This window comes from Ranitomeya variabilis, chromosome 2 (assembly GCF_051348905.1).
Source record: "Ranitomeya variabilis isolate aRanVar5 chromosome 2, aRanVar5.hap1, whole genome shotgun sequence".
NCBI classification, from domain to species: Eukaryota; Metazoa; Chordata; class Amphibia; order Anura; family Dendrobatidae; genus Ranitomeya; species Ranitomeya variabilis.
In genome coordinates, this window is record NC_135233.1 from 1042331498 (window position 1) to 1042355762 (window position 24265).

General features: G+C 44.6%; 1 protein-coding gene across 1 annotated transcript in view; it reads right to left on the reverse strand.

Annotated features, from left to right (window-relative positions):
• NTSR2 (neurotensin receptor 2) overlaps positions 1-16357 on the reverse strand; it is a 71934-nt gene extending 55577 nt beyond the window's left edge. The window contains exon 1 of the mRNA XM_077291441.1: positions 15426-16357. Coding sequence (XP_077147556.1) covers positions 15426-16064 — 639 coding nt within the window. The 5' untranslated portion in view covers positions 16065-16357. The remainder of the gene's footprint in view (positions 1-15425) is intronic.
• Positions 16358-24265: the final 7908 nt, after the last annotated feature.

Consider the following 24265-nt stretch of genomic DNA (forward strand, 5'->3'; position numbering starts at 1 on the left):
GACAGTCAAGTAGAAGAAGGCAGCACTGGGTAGGGAATAGAGCTGGAGTGACAGAGGCTTCAGATCTACAAATAACTCTTCAGCCTCATTTGCATATACTGTAATTCAAATGCTGATCTCTCAGTAAGGGAAGAACGGGATGGCCATGTAACGGTATTGTTGGAGTTGTCTTTGACAAGGTACATGTGCACATTAATAGTTTGGGGTGAAATCCTGCTGACAGATTCACTACTCTGTGTGTAGAGGAAAATGTAATATTGGCATATTGTGCATATTATACAGTAATCGCAGAGAATAGCTACAGCTTACAATACCTTCTTCAAGATAGAGATATACAGTAGCATGTAAAAGTTTGGGCACCCCTGGTCAAAACTACTATTACCGTGAACAGTTAAGCAAGTTGAAAATGAAATGATCTCTAAAGGGCCTAAAGTTAAAGATGACACATTTTCTTTGTATTTTAGGCAAACAAAAAAAAAAAATAATATATATATATTGTATTTTTTTTCCACTTTAAAAATGGGTTTGTGTTCTAGATATCTTCGACCAAGGTTTCAGACCTTAATTAGCCTGTTAGGGTTATGGGTTGTTCACTATCATTGTTAGGAAAGGCCAGGTGGTGCAAATCTCCGAGCTTTATAAAAACCCAGTCTCCTTTAGCCTTGTGCCAAAAACAGCATCCATGGGTTCTTCTAAGCAGCTGCCTAGCACTCTAAGGCTGCCGTCACACGGTCAGTATTTGGTCAGTATTTTGCATCAGTATTTGTAAGCCAAAACCAGGAGTGGAACAAATAGAGGAAAAGCATAATAGAAACATATGCGCCACTTCTGCATTTATTACCCACTCCTGGTTTTGGCTTACAAATTCTAATGTAAAATACTGACCAAATACTGCTAGTGTGACGGCAGCCTAAAAATGAAAATGGTGGATGCCCAATAAGCAGGAGAAGGCTATAAGAAGACAGCAAAGCATTTTCAAGTTGCTCTTTCCTCAGTTTGGAAAGTAATTAAGAAATGGCAGTTATCAGTAACAGTGGATGTCAAGATAAGGTCTGGAAGACCAAGCAAAATTTCAGTGAGAGCTGCTTGAAGGATTGCCTGAGAGGTAAATCAGAACCCTCGCTTTACTGCAAAAGACCTTCAGAAAGATTTAGCAGGCTCTGGAGTTGTGGTACATTGTTCTACTGTTCAGAGACACTTGTACAAATATGGCCTTCGTGGAAGTATCATCAGAAGAAAATCTCTCCTGCATCCTCACCATAAACTTCAGCGTCAGAAGTATGCAAAATAACATCTGAACAAGCCTGATGCATTTTGGAAACAAGTTCTGTAGGCCAAAGAAGTTAAAATAGAACTCTTTGACCACAATGATCAAAGGTATGTATGGAGGAAAAAGGGCACATAATTTCAAGAAAAGAACATCTCTGTAACCGTTAAGCATGGGGGTGGATCAATCATGCTTTGGGATGGTATTGCAGAAAATTGCACAGGGAACATGCCATGGGTAGAGGGAAGAATGGATTCAATGAAGTTTCAACAAATTCTTGATGCAAACACAACACCATCTGTAAAAAAACTGAAGTTGAAAAGAAGATGACTTCTGCAAATGAATAATGATCCTAAACACACATCAAAATCTACAATAGACTACCTCAAAAGGCACAAGCTGAAGGTTTTACAATGGCCCTTACAGTCCCCTGATCTGAACATCATTGAAAATCTAATAAATAATATAATCCCTGCGCTGGATAAAAATCCTCCATTGTCTATTTATATGCGTCAAAGCGTTACCATAAAAAGGAAAACCGAATGAGGAACTGTGCAGAGCTAAACTTAGCAAGACTAGCGTGTATACAATGAGAATGGTATGGACTTTACCTCTACATTGAACAACGGTGACGTGGAGTCTTCTATACAACTCTGTTTGAAGATGCAGCTTTAGCCGAATGTGTGCAGTGAAAAGTCTTCAGGTAGACAGGCTGTGGGCGCTGCCCCGGCCGGTGGCAGAACGCTCCAGGCTCGCCTACCACGTGGAGTGAATGAGCACTTGTGGAGCCGCTAGGTTCTCTGCCGAAGCAGGACCTTCCGTGACGTCACGGTCACGTGAATGTTCATGTGACTGGGCTAGGGAAAGCGAAATGGACCAATTCCAACGCGTTTCGGAACTGACTTGTTCCTTCCTCAGGGATCAACAAGCCTGATGCATTTTGGAAACAAGTTCTGTAGGCCAAAGAAGTTAAAATAGAACTCTTTGACCACAATGATCAAAGGTATGTATGGAGGAAAAAGGGCACAGAATTTCAAGAAAAGAACATCTCTGTAACAATTAAGCATGGGGGTGGATCAATCATGCTTTGGGGTGGTATTGCAGAAAATTGCACAAGGAACATGCCATGGGTAGAGGGAAGAATGGATTCAATGAAATTTCAACAAATTCTTGATGCAAACACAACACCATCTGTAAAAAAGCTGAAGTTGAAAAGAAGATGACTTCTGCAAATGGATAATGATCCTAAACACACATCAAAATCTACAATAGACTACCTCAAAAGGTGCAAGCTGAAGGTTTTACAATGGCCCTTACAGTCCCCTGACCTGAACATCATTGAAAATCTGTGGCTAGATCTCAAAGTAGCAATGCATGAAAAAACAACCCAGGAATCTCAGAAAACTGGAAGAATTTTCTAAAGAAGAATGGATGAAAATCCCTCAATCAAAAAGCAAAAAGCATTTACAAGCTGTGATACTTTCAAAATGGGTTCCACTAGTTACTAACCATGCAGGGTGCCCAAACCTTTGAATGTTCCCATTTTCCTTTTTGCAATTTTTAATATTTATTTCTATCTATCTATCTAGAAGTTCAAAAAATCAGAGGCAGCACACCATTATGGATAAAGTTTTGAAGGTGCATCAAAAGTAAAAAGATATAATGTTAAAAATAATAATAAATAAAAAAAATCATGCCATTCTCACCTTCCGTCGCCTCCGCAGCTTTTCCTGGCCTCGCGATGCTCCGGTCCCACCGCTTCGCTGATTGGTCGCACCCGGCCAGCTGCGACCAATCAACAACATTGGCGTGGGATTTAAATCACGCTTCGCTGATTGGTTGCAGCGACCATCCCGGACCAACTTTTTACTATTGATGCTGCCTATGCAGCATCAATAGTAAAAAGATATGTTAAAAATAATTAAAAAATTAAAAATTGTGCTATTCTCACCTTCCGCCGTCCACTGATGCGCGCGATGCTGCAGCCAGCTTCCATTCCCAGTGATGCATTGCGAAATTACCCAGATGACTTAGCTGAAAAAGCCTAAAACGTTTTGGAAGAATGTTCTCTGATCAGATGAGACAAAAGTAGAGCTTTTTGGGCAAAGGCATCAACATAGAGTTTACAGGAGAAAAAAAGAGGCATTCAAATAAAAGAAAACGATCCCTACAGTCAAACATGGCGGAGGTTCCCTGATGTTTTGGGGTTGCTTTGCTGCCTCTGGCACTGGACTGCTTGACCGTGTGCATGGCATTATGAAGTCTGAAGACTGCCAACAAATTCTGCAGCATAATGTAGGGTCCAGTATGAGAAAGCTGGGTCTCCCTCAGAGGTCATGGGTCTTCCAGCAGGACAATGACCCAAAACACACTTCAAAAAGCACTAGAAAATGGTTTGAGAGAAAGCACTGGAGACTTCTAAGGTGGCCAGCAATGAGTCCAGACCTGAATCCCATAGAACACCTGTGGAGAGATCTAAAAATGGCAGTTTGGAGAAGGCACCCTTCAAATATCAGGGACCTGGAGCAGTTTGCTAAAGAAGAATGGTCTAAAATTCCAGCAGAGCATTGTAAGAAACTCATTGATGGTTACTGGAAGCGGTTGGTCGCAGTTATTTTGGCTAAAGGTTGTGCAACCAAGTGTTAGGCTGAGGGTGCCAATACTTTTGTCTTGCCCATTTTCGGAGTTTTGTGTGAAATGATCAATGTTTTGCTTTTTGCTTCATTCTCTTTTGTGTTTTTTCATTTAAGACAAATTAAATGAAGATAATAATACCAAAGAATTTGTGATTGCAATCATTTTCAGGAAGAAACTGAGTATTATCTGACAGAATTGCAGGGGTGTCAATACTTTTGGCCACAACTGTACATACATATTCTAGAATACCTGATGCGTTAGAATAGGGCCACCATCTAGTATATATATATATTTGCCTAAAATAAATGTATCATCTTTAGGCCTTGTTGAGATCATTTAATCTTCAACTTGCTTAACTGTTCACAATGACAGTAATTTTGACGATGGGTGCCCAAACTTTTACATGCCACAGTAACAACATTGTAGGCGTGAGAGTAAGAAAGGTGCAAACTCTGGGACCAATTTGTCCACATGTAGCCATTAATGAAAATTTCATACAACTTTAGCACATTTCAACTTATAGTGGCCGCACATTAATGAGAAATGGTGTAATTAGAACTCACTGCAACTGCACCACTTATCAGATGTCACACCTTAATGGTAACTTTGCTCAAAATACATTGTCAGCACAACTTTTTACAGGCAATCTTTCAGGTTCTTTGACTGCTCCCGAACTCTAGTATGACAGATGTAAGATGGCCGCCGGACGGGTCCTTGAGGGGAGATATGCATCATCGCGTTTGGTAGCCTGGGCGATGTGAGTTCGGAAAGCATGCTCCAGCACATATAAGTTATTTGGGCTATTCCAGGGACGAGTTTTACAAGCAGTTATAAGAGATGGATGTCAATGTCTGCTCACATATCTCAACCCCAGGGGTGTGGTTTGGCAGATAAAATAGAGGCCGAGTGTCTCATTCAGTGTCTGGAGCTCTCCTGTGTGTCGGTCTGTGCTAAGGCCTAAAGAACCGGACATTATCCTTTTCGTTTTGGAGTTCATCATGTGGGATTTTTTTTACATCTTATTAGTTTGGGCAATTATGCATTCGGCAATACCAAATACATTAATTGTTTTATATTTTTCTTTTCGAAATTTACATTCGCAAAAAGAGAACTGACTTAAAGAAACTTTTCACCAATTTTTTCTTTTTGAACTACTATAGTGGATGCAGAGTGGAATTAGACTTTTTTTTTTAACATTGCTTCTCCGTTATTTTACTAATAATTAGATTTTTTTAAAGTCCAGCTGCATGTTATTAGACAGTTTTCTAATCCTTTGGCTTTTCGAGCTCAATAAGTAGAGTGCTAATTATTTCTTTTTACTTTCAGGCTGAAAAAATGCAAAGGGCCCGATTCATGAAGAATGGTATTTCATACACCAGTCTTGAGGACAGTGCACTGCATGTGCCACTTAATGAGATTGCCCACTACTTTATCATTGATGACCTATCCTTAGGATATTTCATCAATCTCTGATCGATCGGAGTCCGACACCTGGCACCAGCGCCGATCAGTTATTCTTGGTGTCGGAGCTGCTCCGTTTTCTCAGTCTATTGATTTGAATAGGACGAAGATGTGCAGTACGCAGCCATGACCGCTATCAAAAAACTGAGCAGCTCTGCAATTGAGCATTTCCGGTTAGCGGTTGTTTTTTTTAGTTCAAAACAAATGCACTTTCAGTGCAGTGTTTGTTTTTCACCACATATAGTGCTTTTAATGTAGCCCAAAAAGTTATACTTTGGTTTCATCTGATCAGGGCCCCTTCCTGCACATGCTAGCTGTGTCCCCCACATGGCATGTTGAAAAAGTTGCTCTGGTCAGAGGAAACCAAAGTAGAATATTTGGGCTTAATGCAAAACGCTATGTGTGGTGGAAAACTAACACTGCACATCACCTTGAAACCACCATACCCACCATCACACATGGTGGTGGCAACATTGTGCTGTGGGGAGGCTTTTTTTTCATAGGGACAGGAAAACTGGTCAGAGTTGAGCAAAATGCAGGGCACTTCTGGAGGAAAACCTGCTACAGGCTGCAAATGACTTGAGACTGGGCATAGGTTCAACTTACAGCAGGACAATGACCCTAAACATCCTGCCAGAGCTATAATTAATGGTTTAGAGCAAAGCATATTCATGTGTGCTAATGCACTAGTCACAGTCCAGACCAAAATCTCATTGAGAATATCTAACAAGACGTAAAAATTGCTCTTCACAGATGTCTCCATCCAATCTCACTGAGCGAGAGCAAGTGTGCAAAGAAGAATGGGCAAAAATGTTAATCTCCAGATGTGCCAAGCTGATACAGACTCCCAAAAGACTTGCAGCAGTGATTACAGTGAATTGACATGGGGGCTGAATATAAATGTGTAAGGGGTTGAGAGCCTTACCTTTTTAAGCCCCCATGCTGCTATTGTACATGTATATATGTATATTTGTACTGTGTTGAGCATGTATATTTCATGTTGCTGTATTACCTATACAGTGGGGCAAAAAAGTATTTAGTCAGTCAGCAATAGTGCAAGTTCCACCACTTAAAAAGATGAGAGGCGTCTGTAATTTACATCATAGGTAGACCTCAACTATGGGAGACAAACTGAGAAAAAAAAATCCAGAAAATCACATTGTCTGTTTTTTTAGCATTTTATTTGCATATTATGGTGGAGAATAAGTATTTGGTCAGAAACAAACAATCAAGATTTCTGGCTCTCACAGACCTGTAACTTCTTCTTTAAGAGTCTCCTCTTTCCTCCACTCATTACCTGTAGTAATGGCACCTGTTTAAACTTGTTATCAGTATAAAAAGACACCTGTGCACACCCTCAAACAGTCTGACTCCAAACTCCACTATGGTGAAGACCAAAGAGCTGTCAAAGAACACCAGAAACAAAATTGTAGCCCCACCAGGCTGGGAAGACTGAATCTGCAATAGCCAACCAGCTTGGAGTGAAGAAATCAACAGTGGGAGCAATAATTAGAAAATGGAAGACATTCAAGACCACTGATAATCTCCCTCGATCTGGGGCTCCACGCAAAATCCCACCCCGTGGGGTCAGAATGATCACAAGAACGGTGAGCAAAAATCCCAGAACCACGCGGGGGGACCTAGTGAATGAACTGCAGAGAGCTGGGACCAATGTAACAAGGCCTACCATAAGTAACACACTACGCCACCATGGACTCAGATCCTGCAGTGCCAGACGTGTCCCACTGCTTAAGCCAGTACATGTCCGGGCCCGTCTGAAGTTTGCTAGAGAGCATTTGGATGATCCAGAGGAGTTTTGGGAGAATGTCCTATGGTCTGATGAAACCAAACTGGAACTGTTTGGTAGAAACACAACTTGTCGTGTTTGGAGGAAAAAGAATACTGAGTTGCATCCATCAAACACCATACCTACTGTAAAGCATGGTGGTGGAAACATCATGCTTTGGGGCTGTTTCTCTGCAAAGGGGCCAGGACGACTGATCCGGGTACATGAAAGAATGAATGGGGCCATGTATCGTGAGATTTTGAGTGCAAACCTCCTTCCATCAGCAAGGGCATTGAAGATGAAACGTGGCTGGGTCTTTCAACATGACAATGATCCAAAGCACACCGCCAGGGCAACGAAGGAGTGGCTTCGTAAGAAGCATTTCAAGGTCCTGGAGTGGCCTAGCCAGTCTCCAGATCTCAACCCTATAGAAAACCTTTGGAGGGAGTTGAAAGTCCGTATTGCCAAGCGAAAAGCCAAAAACATCACTGCTCTAGAGGAGATCTGCATGGGGGAATGGGCCAACATACCAACAACAGTGTGTGGCAACCTTGTGAAGACTTACAGAAAACGTTTGACCTCTGTCATTGCCAACAAAGGATATATTACAAAGTATTGAGATGAAATTTTGTTTCTGACCAAATACTTATTTTCCACCATAATATGCAAATAAAATGATAAAAAAACAGACAATGTGATTTTCTGGATTTTTTTTTCTCAGTTTGTCTCCCATAGTTGAGGTCTACCTATGATGTAAATTACAGACGCCTCTCATCTTTTTAAGTGGTGGAACTTGCACTATTGCTGACTGACTAAATACTTTTTTGCCCCACTGTATATAATATGCTGTTTGTTGCTGCAAAATGTATATTATAGGGACAGTGCAGATAGTGCTAAAGCCACTAGATGGGGGTACAGAGTCCTTAGTCTAGTCACCCTGTAAATAGTTAACCATAGGAGGGGTTTGCTGGGGAGTAATAGGACAGGACTTCTTTATCTGGAGTCATTCTAGGTCGGGAAGCCCACAGTGCTTGGATAGGCAATATGCCCGAGTTGCGAGTAAACCCCGTAACATTAAAGCGTGTGCCCAGTCATCCAGGGGACACCGAGAAGAGCATAGTACAGCAGAAGGAAACAGAGGAAGACAAAGAGGTCACCGTAAAAGTGTACTGACAGGTCGCTCCAGAAACTGACGGTTTACTTCGTGAGATTAATCTCCGATGCCTGAGGTGAAACGGGTGGATAAATGCTTGACCATAGCAACGCTTTACAGGGAGGACACTGAGGGGCCATCTAAGACACCCTGACCCAAGGAAACACTTAGTGACGCAGGGAACAGAGAAGGGAAAGAGGAAGTGATATGCTGTAACAACTGTGAAGGAAATGCTGAAGACTATTTGGATGTTCTGTGTCCTGAAGTAAATAAATCTTTTCCGTTTAGAGTTGCCCTGGACGGTGTCTCTATTTACTGGGATCCAGAAGCAGCCGCTTGCCAGCGAAGCAAAGGGGTCACTGACAGTGCAAGGGTCAGGCCCAGGGCTGTAGTCATGGCCAAACACTCTGGTACATCAGTGCCCTGATGTCCCAATACATGAAAACATTGTCCATTATTATACATACCTGTGGCTCCATTCTCTGCGCCGTCAGGGTCACCTCAGCTTCGCTGCAGGTTCCCATCAATGGATGAAACAAAGATTGAGACACAATTCTTTCCAACTTTCAAATCAATAACTTTACTGTAAGCTTTGCACAGCACATCCAGACTCTTCACAGCAATTCCACCAGAATCAGCATTACAGATTTCCTCTTCTCTCCCTGCACCTTCCTTCCTTTGACATAACACATACCAGGTTCAGACCGTGACGCCCTCAGTGTCCTCCCAATTCAGCTCTGCCACGGTCAGGCCTTTCTCAGTTGGCCTCACCTCAGGCAAAAGAGTTTCCACCTCCGAAGCTATAGTAGTTGCCTTCTGGCAAGTGACCTGCCCTTCAGTATTGTGCTCTGTGGGGTCCAAACGCTGTCCTGTTCCCAGCTTACTGCATCTGGGTTACGATCCAGCCATCGTTTCGCCCCGGTACTGAGCATGTATGCCCAAGTTATAAGCTGAAACATTCTAGGGCTAACTGTGCCCACGTACTGTCTTCTTAATGCTGTACTGGCCTCCGCTTTTCTGGCCTGATGGATGGCTGGGCTCTCTCCTGCTAATGTCCTGGGCCTAGAGCCTCTGTGGACTGTCTGGGCGCTCGGCCCTTCTGACTAGATACAGGAAACACTCCTTCCCTTAGCTGCAGCTGACCCCTCCTACATTAACTAGTTGTTGTGAATTTGCTTTTTGCTCCCTCTAGTGGTTACTAGTTTTTTGACTCTGGTTTTTCTGTCATTCCTTTTATCCGCACCTGGGTCGTTTGTTAGGGGTGTTGCTATTTAAGCTCCCTGGACCTTCAGTTCAATGCCTGGCAACGTAGTTATCAGAGCTAGTCTGCTGTGCTCTTGTCTACTGATCCTGGTTCCAGTTATATCAGCTAAGTCTGCCTTTTGCTTTTTGCTAATTGTTTTGGTTTTCTATTTTTGTCCAGCTTGTTCCATATCTACATCCTGACCTTTGCTGGAAGCTCTAGGGGGCTGGTGTTCTCCCCCCGGACCGTTAGACGGTTCGGGGGTTCTTGAATTTCCAGTGTGGATTTTGATAGGGTTTTTGTTGACCATATAAGTTACCTTTCTTTATTCTGCTATCAGTAAGCGGGCCTCTCTGTGCTAAACCTGGTTCATTTCTGTGTTTGTCATTTCCTCTTACCTCACCGTCATTATTTGTGGGGGGCTTCTATCCAGCTTTGGGGTCCCCTTCTCTGGAGGCAAGAAAGGTCTTTGTTTTCCTCTACTAGGGGTAGCTAGATTCTCCGGCTGGCGCGTGTCATCTAGAATCAACGTAGGAATGATCCCCGGCTACTTCTAGTGTTGGCGTTAGGAGTAGATATATGGTCAACCCAGTTACCACTGCCCTATGAGCTGGATTTTTGTATTCTGCAGACTTCCACGTTCCTCTGAGACCCTCGCCATTGGGGTCATAACAGTGCAGTCCTGTGGGACTTGTGCTCGAGCTAAGCCTTGCTGTTCTCGTGCCAGCGGTTTGCTCTTGCCCTTGCCTGTCCCGAAGAGACCTTGGACACATATCTCCATGGATTTCATTTCTGATCTTCCGCTATCTCAGGGCATGTCCGTTATCTGGGTGATATGTGATCGCTTCTCCAAGATGGTCCATTTGGTTCCTTTGCCTAAGCTGCCTTCCTCTTCCGATCTGGTTCCTGTGTTTTTCCAGAACGTGGTTCGTTTGCACGGCATCCCTGAGAATATTGTGTCAGACAGAGGATCCCAGTTCGTTTCCAGGTTCTGGCGATCCTTTTGTAGTAGGATGGGCATTGATTTGTCGTTTTCGTCTGCTTTCCATCCTCAGACTAATGGACAGACGGAGCGAACCAATCAGACTTTGGAGGCTTATTTGAGGTGTTTTGTCTCTGCTGATCAGGACGATTGGGTGACATTCTTGCCGTTGGCTGAGTTTGCCCTTAATAATCGGGCTAGTTCCGCCACCTTGGTTTCGCCTTTTTTCTGCAACTCTGGTTTCCATCCTCGCTTTTCTTCGGGTCAGGTGGAGCCTTCTGACTGTCCTGGGGTGGATTCTGTGGTGGATAGGTTGCAGTAGATCTGGAATCATGTGGTGGACAACTTGAAGTTGTCACAGGAGAAGGCTCAGCGCTTTGCCAACCGCCGCCGCGGTGTGGGTCCCCGACTACGCGTTGGGGATTTGGTATGGCTTTCTTCCCGCTTTGTTCCTATGAAGGTCTCCTCTCCCAAGTTTAAACCTCGTTTTATTGGGCCTTACAAGATATTGGAAATCCTTAATCCTGTATCTTTTCGTCTGGATCTTCCTGTGTCGTTTGCTATTCACAATGTATTTCATAGGTCCTTGTTGCGGCGGTACATTGTGCCTGTAGTTCCTTCTGCTGAGCCTCCTGCTCCGGTGTTGGTTGAGGGCGAGTTGGAGTACGTGGTGGAGAAGATCTTGGATTCTCGCCTCTCCAGGCGGAGGCTTCAGTACCTGGTCAAGTGGAAGGGCTATGGTCAGGAGGATAATTCCTGGGTGGTCGCCTCTGATGTTCATGCGGCCGATTTAGTTCGTGCCTTTCATGCCGCTCATCCTGATCGCCCTGGTGGTCGTGGTGAGGGTTCGGTGACCCCTCACTAAGGGGGGGGTACTGTTGTGAATTTGCTTTTTGCTCCCTCTAGTGGTTACTAGTTTTTTGACTCTGGTTTTTCTGTCATTCCTTTTATCCGCACCTGGGTCGTTAGTTAGGGGTGTTGCTATTTAAGCTCCCTGGACCTTCAGTTCAATGCCTGGCAACGTAGTTATCAGAGCTAGTCTGCTGTGCTCTTGTCTACTGATCCTGGTTCCAGTTATATCAGCTAAGTCTGCCTTTTGCTTTTTGCTAATTGTTTTGGTTTTGTATTTTTGTCCAGCTTGTTCCATATCTACATCCTGACCTTTGCTGGAAGCTCTAGGGGGCTGGTGTTCTCCCCCCGGACCGTTAGACGGTTCGGGGGTTCTTGAATTTCCAGTGTGGATTTTGATAGGGTTTTTGTTGACCATATAAGTTACCTTTCTTTATTCTGCTATCAGTAAGCGGGCCTCTCTGTGCTAAACCTGGTTCATTTCTGTGTTTGTCATTTCCTCTTACCTCACCGTCATTATTTGTGGGGGGCTTCTATCCAGCTTTGGGGTCCCCTTCTCTGGAGGCAAGAAAGGTCTTTGTTTTCCTCTACTAGGGGTAGCTAGATTCTCCGGCTGGCGCGTGTCATCTAGAATCAACGTAGGAATGATCCCCGGCTACTTCTAGTGTTGGCGTTAGGAGTAGATATATGGTCAACCCAGTTACCACTGCCCTATGAGCTGGATTTTTGTATTCTGCAGACTTCCACGTTCCTCTGAGACCCTCGCCATTGGGGTCATAACACTAGTAATATGTATACTGATCCACAACCTAGGTGTACCAAAATGCCCCCATCTAGTGGCCAAACGTCAGCACTACGTTGTCCCTATATCACAGGCACACCAAATAGCAACATATATATATTTAGCAGAACAAGACATGGTAATACACCTGTTCGTGTAGCAGTACCATTATATGCGAGGTGATAGTATCATAGTAACATAGTTATTAAGGTTGAAGGAAGACTTTAAGTCCATCTAGTTCAACCCATAGTCTAACCTAACATGCCCTAACATGTTGATCCAGAGGAAGGCAAAAAAAAAACATGTGGCAAAGAGTAAGCTCCACATTGGGAAAAAAATTCCTTCCCGACTCCACATACGGCAATCAGACTAGTTCCCTGGATCAACGCCCTATCAAGGAATCTAGTGTATATACCCTGTAACATTATACTTTTCCAGAAAGGTATCCAGTCCCCTCTTAAATTTAAGTAATAAATCACTAATTACAACATCATACGGCAGAGAGTTCCATAGTCTCACTGCTCTTACAGTAAGGAATCCGCGTCTGTTATTATGATTAAACCTTCCTTCCTCCAGTTGTAGAGGATGCCCCCTTGTCCCTGTCTCTGGTCTATGATTAAAAAAATCATCAGAAAGGTCTTTGTACTGTCCCCTCATAGATTTATACATTAAAATAAGATCACCCCTTAGTCTTCGTTTTTCCCAAACTAAATAGCCCCAAGGGTAATAATCTATCTTGGTATTGCAGACCCCCCAGTCCTCTAATAACCTTGGTCGCTCTTCTCTGCACCCGCTCTAGTTCAGCTATGTCTTTCTTATACACCGGAGACCAGAACTGTGCACAGTATTCTAAGTGTGGTCGCACTAGTGACTTGTATAGAGGTAAAATTATGTTCTCCTCATGAGCTTCTATGCCTCTTTTAATGCATCCCATTATTTTATTTGCCTTTGTAGCAGCTGCCTGACACTGGCCACTAAATGTGAGTTTGTCTTCCACACATACACCCAGGTCTTTTTCATTTACGGTTTTGCCCAGAATTTTAGAAATAAGCACATAGTTATACATCTTATTACTTCTACCCAAGTGCATGACCTTACATTTATCCCCATTAAAGCTCATTTGCCATTTACCAGCCCAAGCTTCTAGTTTACATAAATCATCCTGTAATATAAAATTGTCCTCCTCTGTACTGATTACCCTGCAGAGTTTAGTGTCATCTGCAAATATTGAAATTCTACTCTGTATGCCCCCTACAAAGTCATTAATAAATATATTAAAAAGAAGAGGGCCCAATACTAACCCCTGTGGTATCCCACTGCTAACCGCGACCCAGTCCGAGTGTGCTCCATTAATAACCACCCTTTGTTTCCTATCCCTGAGCCAGCTCTTAACCCACTTACACACATTTTCCCCTATCCCCAATATTAGTACACTTAAATCATGTAGCAATATCAACATATGTTACTCTATACACATACACTAATAACATACGGCACTGGGACGAGATGGAAAGTCAAAGGCGATAACATATTTTACCATATCCCCTACAACAGCACAGTGAGTACTGAGCACAAGATGAGATATAAGGAATACTTTTTCCCTGTAGAGAGAGGTAAGGGTAACAGACACCCGAAAAGCCCAGCCACGACTACTGCCCTGGCACACCTTTGCAAATACACGCCACAATTTTCAGATTATTTTAAAAAGAATTAGAAAACCATGTATCATTTCCTTTACACTTCATAAATACTTGCTACTTTGTGTTAATATATCACACAAAATCCCAACAAAATATATATTGTTAGTGACAGAGTAGTGTTCTTCCCAGCACTAAGTAGTTGACCTGAGTAGTTGGAGTTAATAGTTGAGACTACCCCAGAGTGGGCTATGTGGGAACATAAGAGACAGCAGAGGAGTGCAAGGGGACGGAAGCTGGTTGGATCCAGGGACCAGGACAACTTAAGACCAGCGCGAGCAGGCTGTAAACCATAGAGCCTTTTCACACCACTCACTCCTTAGGTAACCGGACACTTTGGGACTACAAGGTGGCTGGTAACCTTGGCAATGATCTGTACACTTTAAAATTAAAAATCTTTCTGTTCTTGAGAACGGAACAATTTTTAGTAAGTGGTAAATTGCAAAGTCGTATGTTTTTACAAGCACTTTATTTTGCCCATTTATAAACTTGAAACAACTCCTTTATGTAAAAAAGTCTCCTTATATGTCCCTCGACAATTAAAGAAGCACTAAGTATTGATATAACATGAAAACATGAACTATGAATTGCATTACTGCTCTAGAAAACAGGAAAAATTGAGAATACTTAGCGCATAAATTGGCCAATTCATATGTACCCGGCAGCCACGATAAGGTAATTCTCTCTGCTGGGAACCTGCCTAATGTGATTCCTCTCCTAGGCTGAAGCCTGCGTTTATGTGAGTAGATAGGATCCTGCTATGATTAAAACCGCCGAAGATTTCAGCACAGAATCTGCACAGGAATCCATGAGATATCGGAATAAAGCCTAAATGTGAATAGGATGTGCCAAAGGATGAAGTAATCTCAACTACATGTGACACACTGAGCTCTTCTACATCTTCAGATAACCATTCTACCATACCATTTATCATAACCTCTGTGATATCAAAACAAGAATATTCTAAAATTATGAAAACTGCAGAGATAATATATTTACACAGAAATTCAGGCGATTACTTTTCCCTTTACTTAGAGCCATGTCACTCCTGTAAGATCAGTGCATAGATTAGTCCAGATGTTGCAGGAAAGGAATAGAAAGCAGACACATCTCATGTCATCTTCCCCATAAATGTATGAATGTAGCAGAGCAGAGTTTGTCAGAAGAGGCAGAGTTGTGGCTGAAGGACCGGAGATTGCAGACTAAAACTTACTGCAATTTTCTTAACAAGATCTTCCCACTATATATGTAAAATTATTTTTTTCCATGTCAAAGGTTCCCGTAGCCTATTCTTTCTATTGTGTCTGTACTCTCTGTCAATCGCTCCTGTCTCCTGAGCTATGCACCTCTCTGGAGTTATCTTTTGTGTGATCTCAGGATCTGGACCCCCTACTGATTTCCTTGCAATTAAAATGATGCAAAAATGGAACAAAAAGTGTCAAAGGTTTAGTTAATGTTCAAGTCCAAGATCAAACACAATGCAGGCGTAAAAAGTTACATGACAAATTCAGCCCTGCTACATCCTCAGATTATAAATGATGGACTTGTAATAAAAAATCTGGTACGTACCTGTATGAAGATCTTCAGAGTGGCCGTAGACACCAAACTGGTGCACACTAAAGATGAGGGGTCAAGCTCTCCCTCTGGGTTCTGATACTTTACCCCCATGATAAAAGCCATGGGCAGGGCAAAGACTATAGATGAGATCCATATGACAGAGAGAATCTTCTTGGTCCTCTTCCTGGACATGATCATCTTAGCCTTCATGGGATGACAGATGGCCAGGTACCTTTCGCAGCTCAAGCTGGCGATGTTCAGCACGGTGGCATAGGAGCAGATATCGCGCAAGAAATAGTAACTTCTGCACACAGTATCCCCAAATACCCAGGGGTAATGGAACCAGATGAAGTTATACAGCTCTATGGGGATACTGATGACCAGGATGAGGATGTCGGACAGTGCCAGGCTCACCAGGTGGTAGTGCACCGTGCCCTGTAAGCTGTGCAGGCTGCACTTCTTCAGGACCAGCTGTATGGTCAGCACGTTCCCTATGGTACCCACCAAGAAGATGAGGATGTAAAGAACAGTGATGAACACTTTCGATGACAAGCTGGTGTCAACGCCCAATGGGTGAGTCGTGTCTTTGGTGGCATTCGGAACTTCTTGGAACCAAGTGACATTGCTTAGGGCCAATGTCTCAGCTTCCATCCTGCAACTGGTTCCTCACACTGTTTGGATAGCACTAGAAGAACGTTTCTCAGACCAGGTGTGGACCTCACGTCACTCCATGTCTCTTCCAGACTGGGTGTTTCCAACAGTTGAGTTATTCTGCTTCCCAAAGCCCCCCACACTCATAAATTTGTTGAATGCACTTGTTACCAGAGACGTATGCCAATCACAATCCCGTTGGGAAACTTCATTGTCCGACCTAAATGAATGCATGAATGGATCATACTATGGAGGAGAAGTCTGTGAGCTCTGGAGAGCGGCAGCAGAAAGCCAGCAGAGGTGTAGGAGGTATTTCAGGGGCAGCAGACAGGGAGGGCTCTGATTGCTGAGTTATCAGCCAGGGACCTATCAGCTCATATGTTCTCCTCCAGAGCCCATACAGTATAGTTTCCAAGGATTCGGTTCCTGGAGGTACAGATTAATATAAATGAGACAGGTGTGTGATTGCTGCTGTCTCAGCTGCGGGTACAGTGAATGATAATCAGTTTTGCATGTCACAATGACAGGAGATTACGTTACCTGCTGCAGAAATTACAGCTCGGAGCTAAGAGACCGGAGATCAAAGAAATATTAGAAAATCAGCCCTTTATCTTCTATGGAAATTGCTCAATCATGCACTGCCATGATAATCGGCCAGGCTCACAGTTGCATTATTACCGTCTCCTCCCGTAATGTTTCCCTGATACCGCATGTTTAAATCGATGGGGATTCCTAATAGAAGAACAACGCAACAAGAAAAATGTCACAAAGTGCAAAAGTAAAAATCCGAACAAGAAAATAGGCAAAGATGCGCGGGGGGGCAGACGAGACAGATGCAAAATGGGTCACGGACCGAATCTGAGTGTGAAAGAAAATCGCAGCGTGCACTGGTTTTATCCATAAATCGGATGAGGCTCACACATTCAAGTCTATGGGCACACAAAAAAAATCAGATGCCGTAAGGAGCCACAGTGTAACATCTGATTTTTACGGATACATTGCAATTCAGTAACATAGGAAACTAAATGGTCCTGTAAATGATTAATAGCTGCTGTAAAAAAATGGATTGTATATGGAAGAAAAGTGAAAAAAAAATGTCCCACTTTTCTTCATGAAGCTTTGAATGATTTTTTATACACTTGTGTAAACCTGACCTTATACAATTGCTTTGCCAATGAAAGGAACTCAGCTGCAGCCGAGGAGGAAATGGTGTCCCAATGTAGACGGCTCAAAGATGTCACTGCATTGCTCCCACTACACAGTGGCGTATCCAGGGGGGGCAGCCGGGGCATGTGCCCCGGGCAAAGCTGACAGGGGGCGCCAGCGGGCCGCCTGATGATGCGGTGGTCCAAGGAGGCTCCTCGTCGAGTCATACCCAGGGGTCGGCATGGGAGGGGGAGCGGGGGCTGTCTAATTATACTCACCTGCTCCTGGCACGGTCCCTGCAGGTCCCTGGCTCCCGGGCGCCCCAGCTTCTTCCTGTACTGAGCGGTCACATGGTACTGTTCATTACAGTAATGAATATGCGGCTCCACCTCCCATAGGGGTGGAGCCGCATATTCATTACTGTAATGAGCGGTAACAGTGACCGCTCAGTACAGGAAGAAACTGCCGGCGCCAGGGAAGCAGGGCGATATTCACCTGCTCCTCGCTCCAGCCGCCGCTCCGTCTTTAGCATCTTCTGCAGTGACGCTGAGGTCAGAGGGAGCGGTGACGTGGTTAGTGCGTGCCCTCTGCCTGAAAGTCAGTGCAGAAGACGCTGAAGATGGAGTGGCGGCTGGAGCGAGGAGCGGGTGAATATTGAAAGTGCTGGGGGCCTGAGCGACGGAGAGGTGAGTATGTAATTTTTTTTTTAATCGCAGCAACAGCAAATGGGGCAAGTGTGTGTATGGAGCATTTTATGGGGCCATAACGTTTGTGCAGCACTACATGGGGCAAGAGTCTGTATGGAGTATCCTATGGGGCCATAACGTTTGTGCATTATATGGGGCAAATATCTTTATGGAGCATCTTATGGGGCCATAATCAACGTTTGCGCAGCATTATATGGGGCAAATGTGTCTATGGAGCATCTTATGGGGCCATTATTAACGTTTATGCGGGATTATATGGGGCTCCTGATTCAATATGGATATTCAAAAACACTTAACCTGCTGATGTCTCAATTAATTTTACTTTTATTGGTATCTATTTTAACATTATGGGGATTCAAGACTGTACCTTGGCTTGGTCATACAGTTTCAATAGAGTTAAGGTTCAAATGGGGGAGGTTTGGGGGGGGGGGGGGGCGCCAAACTGATCCTTTCCCCCGGGTGCAGGAAAGGCTAGATACACCTCTGCCACTATAAAAAGAAGGAGACAGACAGACATTTGTTGTGGGGGAACTCAGAGGTTTGTTTTTTTTAACTCATGGAGGCATCTCTGTATTTATCATCCCTGTACTGTGACATCACAATGTTTATTATCCCTGTACTGTGAAATCACTGTGTTTATCATCCCTGTACTGTGACATCACTGTGTTTATCATCCCTGTACTGTGACATCACTGTGTTTATCATCCCTGTACTGTGACATCACTGTGTTTATCATCCCTGTACTGTGACATCACTGTGTTTATCATCCCTGTACTGTGACATCACTGTGTTTATTATCCCTGTACTGTGGCATCACTGTGTTTATTATCCCTGTACTGTGACATCACTGTGTGTATTATCCCTGTACTGTGACATCACTGTGTTTATTATCCCTGTACTGTGGCATCACTGTGTTTGTTATCCCTGTACTGTGACATCACTGTGTGTATTATCCCTGTAATGTGACATCACTGTGTGTATTATCCCTGTACTGTGACATCACTGTGTTTATTATCCCTGTACTGTGGCATCACTGTGTTTATTATCCCTGTACTGTGACATCACTGTTTATTATCCCTGTACTGTGACATCACTGTGTTTATTATCCCTGTACTGTGACATCACTGTGTTTATCATCCCTGTACTGTGACATCACTGTGTTTATCATCCCTGTACTGTGACATCACTGTGTTTATCATCCCTGTACTGTGACATCACTGTGTTTATCATCCCTGTACTGTGACATCACTGTGTTTATTATCCCTGTACTGTGGCATCACTGTGTTTATTATCCCTGTACTGTGACATCACTGTGTGTATTATCCCTGTACTGTGACATCACTGTGTTTATTATCCCTGTACTGTGGCATCACTGTGTTTGTTATCCCTGTACTGTGACATCACTGTGTGTATTATCCCTGTAATGTGACATCACTGTGTGTATTATCCCTGTACTGTGACATCACTGTGTTTATTATCCCTGTACTGTGGCATCACTGTGTTTATTATCCCTGTACTGTGACATCACTGTGTTTATTATCCCTGTACTGTGACATCACTGTTTATTATCCCTGTACTGTGACATCACTGTGTTTATTATCCCTGTACTGTGACATCACTGTGTTTATTATCTCTGTACTGTGACATCGCTGTGTTTATTATCCCTGTACTGTGACATCACTGTGTTTATTATCCCTGTACTGTGACATCACTGTGTTTATTATCCCTGTACTGTGACATCACTGTGTTTATTATCTCTGTACTGTGACATCGCTGTGTTTATTATCTCTGTACTGTGACATCACTGTGTTTATTATCCCTGTACTGTGACATCACTGTGTTTATTATCCCTGTACTGTGACATCACTGTTTATTATCCCTGTACTGTGACATCACTGTGTTTATTATCCCTGTACTGTGACATCACTGTGTTTATTATCCCTGTACTGTGACATCACTGTGTTTATTATCCCTGTACTGTGACATCACTGTGTTTATTATCTCTGTACTGTGACATCACTGTGTTTATTATCCCTGTACTGTGACATCACTGTGTTTATTATCCCTGTACTCTGACATCACTGTGTTTATTATCCCTGTACTGTGACATCACTGTGTTTATCATCCCTGTACTGTGACATCACTGTGTTTATTATCCCTGTACTGTGACATCACTGTGTTTATTATCCCTGTACTGTGGCATCACTGTGTTTATTATCCCTGTACTGTGACATCACTGTGTTTTTGTTATCCCTGTACTGTGACATCACTGTGTTTATTATCCCTGTACTGTGACATCACTGTGTTTATTATCCCTGTACTCTGACATCACTGTGTTTATTATCCCTGTACTGTGACATCACTGTGTTTTTGTTATCCCTGTACTGTGACATCACTGTGTTTATCATCCCTGTACTGTGACATCACTGTGTTTATTATCCCTGTACTGTGACATCACTGTTTATTATCCCTGTACTGTGACATCACTGTGTTTATTATCCCTGTACTGTGACATCACTGTGTTTCTTATCTCTGTACTGTGACATCACTGTGTTTATTATCCCTGTACTGTGACATCACTGTGTTTATTATCCCTGTACTGTGGCATCACTGTGTTTATTATCCCTGTACTGTGACATCACTGTGTGTATTATCCCTGTACTGTGACATCACTGTTTATTATCCCTGTACTGTGACATCACTGTGTTTATTATCCATGTACTGTGACATCACTGTGCTTATTATCTCTGTACTGTGACATCACTATGTTTATTATCCCTGTACTGTGACATCACTGTGTTTATTATCCCTGTACTGTGACATCACTGTGTTTATTATCCCTGTACTGTGACATCACTGTGTGTATTATCCCTGTACTGTGACATCACTGTGTGTATTATCCCTGTACTGTGACATCACTGTGTTTATTATCCCTGTACTGTGACATCACTGTGTTTATTATCTCTGTACTGTGACATCACTATGTTTATTATCTCTGTACTGTGACATCACTGTGTTTATTATCCCTGTACTGTGACATCACTGTATAGTATCCCTGTACTGTGACAGCAGTGTGTTTATTATCCCTGTACTGTGACATCACTGTGTTTATTATCTCTGTACTGTGATATCACTGTGTTTATTATCCCTGTACTCTGACATCACTGTTTATTATCCCTGTACTGTGACATCACTGTGTTTATTATCCCTGTACTGTGACATCACTGTGTTTATTATCTCTGTACTGTGACATCACTATGTTTATTATCCCTGTACTGTGACATCGCTGTGTTTATTATTCCTCTACTGTGACATCACTGTTTATTATCCCTGTACTGTGACATCACTGTTTATTATCCCTGTACTCTGACATCACTGTGTTTATTATCCCTGTACTGTGACATCACTGTGTTTATTATCCCTGTACTGTGACATCACTGTGTTTATTATCCCAGTACTGTGACATCACTGTGTTATTATTCCTGTACTTTGACATCACTTTGTGTATTTGCAGCGCCCCAGAGTCCTGGTCGCTGCAGTACTGATGCTCCGCCGCTAAGGGGGGCTATGGTACATCTGATGGCACTGAAGGAGTTCACCTGACCAGGTATCACAGACACCAATACACTTCACAGTCTGGCCTCCAGGGGGAGCTAAGGGTGCTATGTATTAGGCCACTCCTCACAATCTGGTAAAACTGGGGGTTAGATAGGAAGTTAGTCAGAAGCTGACTGGGTTGGAACCAGGCAACATCCTGTGGCAGAGGGTGTTGCAGGGGAAAATTCAGGGGGGTCCCTGTCATGGGTGGGATCCTGACAGAGGCCTAGCGAACAGAAAGAACGTTACGGGACCGCGCCTGCACTTCATTGCGGCGGTACTCCAAGAAAGGACAAGAAGCGAGGTTTATTGTGCTGAGTGAGAAACGAGATCAACGCAATAAGGAGAAACACCAGTAGGAGTCGTGCTGTAAGACGAGGCAACATCCTACTGAGGCGCGCAGCCGGTGGCCGGAAACGCCGAGGAAGTATTGAGCTCCAGGCCTTACTTCAAACCTACGGCAGGACAGTCAGTTCTAGGTGGGCTGTCTCACCCAAAATCACCTAAGCAGACACAGGGGGCAACATTTGGAGAGGGGCGACTCTAGGGTCCCAGAAGACCTCCGAGCCTACCCATCATACGGGTGCGTCCTAGCCATATCATCTGGGGGACGAAGAAGAACATCATAATCGAGTTGTGAGGGAACTTCAGAAACAGACACAACAGTTGTGAGGACTATCCCGTAAGCACAGCAGGGAAGGACTACAACACACAAGCGCTAGAAGGTAGGCACAGATTTCCACATGCAAAGGGAAATCTGGAGGTGCCATCAGACCGGCCAGACTCAGGTAGCCCGGTTAACCGTATTCCGGACTGAGGATCCTGAAGCCTTCAGTAAAGAGGTAAAGAGACTGCAACCTGGTGTCCTCGTTATTCACCGCGACCTACACCACACCACAACATCCTCACATTCTCAACTTTCACTGGACGCCCCTCAGCAGGGTCACGGACCGGGCCTAGCCACCGTGACAACCCCAGAACTGAGACACAGAGGCCCGGTACCGGGTGCCCCTCGGCCCTGCGGCAGTGGGGGCGCTCCAACTTGGCATCACGAACAGGATCTACTTAAGCCTGAAGAATCAGGTCATGTGTGCCTTGGAACTGTGATTTATTGTACTTGGACTGTGACTTATTGCAAAGACTGTGCATTGCCACTTGCCGCCAAAAGTTCCTGCCAAAAACCGCCACCATTACAGCGCTGAGGAGAGCGCAGGAGGAGAAGAGGGGCGTGGAGTAGGTGTGAACCAGCTGAAGAGCGCGAAAGACAATGGCCGCCCAGTCTAAACATTTTTGCATCCTGAGGACGTGTCCGTCAGCAGCCGAGGTCCGCCTTCTCATCCTCTTTGGAGGGTGGAGACCATGGAGACGGGGCCGCCCACGAAAGAGACCGCGGGAAGAAGACACTGGAGAGGAAGCAAAGATGGCGACGCCGGGAGCACCGCGTGGGGACGACCCGACCCAGCGTAAGGCTGCACCACCCGACACAGCCCCAGATGCGCCATCCTTGCAGGGACTGGCCCTTACGGAGCTACCGATGGGCAGACCCAACTGGCCGCCGTCTGAGGAGTGTGTGGCCGCAGCCGAGGCCCGGCAGATAACACGCCGCCGGGAGGCCGATGCCCGTGTGATCGCTCGGCTGGGCCAACCCACGGAAGCCCGCCTGTCTCCGGTGTCTCCCGCTTCCTTCATCCCGACCGCGGCGGAGTGTGAGCTGCAGGCACAGGGCCTGAGGATCCTGCCGGAGGCCGAACACCTGCGGCGCCTGATGACGGCGTGGCGGGACAGACCCCAACCCGCAGCCCAGGTCGACCTGATGGGCATTGAGGAGGCCCCGCCGTCGCAGTGGGGTGTGGTGGTGCTCTTTAAGTCCCGGGAAGGACGGGGAGTTATACAAGAAATTGGAGAGCCACTGCAGGTCCGTGTGGACCAGGAAGAGGTGGAACCCTGCGGAGGAAGGTACGGTCGCGACCTGGAGCCCGGAGACGCAGTGACTTACACCCGGTGGAGGAGAGAGGTTGGCTGGATAGCTCGGGGCGTCCAGCGGTGCGTTGCACTCCAGGCCGCTGCCGGAACGTCGGAGGACGAGCCTCCTGCAGGAAAGGTGCCGGAACCTGCCCCCGCGGAACCCCAGGGAATCCAGTCCTACCGTGTAGCTACTGGTCATGCTCATCCACGAGTGAGGAGGGTGTCCCGACGAGGGATCCTGTCATTGCTGAGGCCGGGACCGGTCCTTGTTACACCACCACGACCCGTTTGCCAGGTGAGGCCCGGAAGGAGGCCGCCTCCTGCCCAGCCAGAAACTGAGTAAGCAAGAATGCTTCATCATTTGTATATAGTTAACTGTCCGTCTTTCGATGTGTCTTCTTGCTGCTACAACCCGAGTAGGGTTTAGTCGGTGAGTCCTCCTAGGAGCCGTACAGAGATGGCTTAGCGATCCTAAACTGAGAGAAGGTTGATAAGTTCTATACTGTGTATAGTAGTAGAAAGGCAGTGGGCCCGGATGAGGAATGGGGCGGTCCTGCAACAGAGCGAGAGGCAGTAGGCCTGGGGCAGATAGACAGGCGGTCCTGCAGATGTAAAGGTGGAAAATGAAGAAAAGTTGATTAGCCTTATAGCGTTTTATAAGAAGGTCTTTAGTGGATTCAGCTCATACGTCCTTAAAGGCAATGTTAAATTATTGTTCAGAAATTGCACTAAGTAGAATACCCGGTTGGGTAAGAGAAATTATTTATAGTATGTTATTTAAAATAT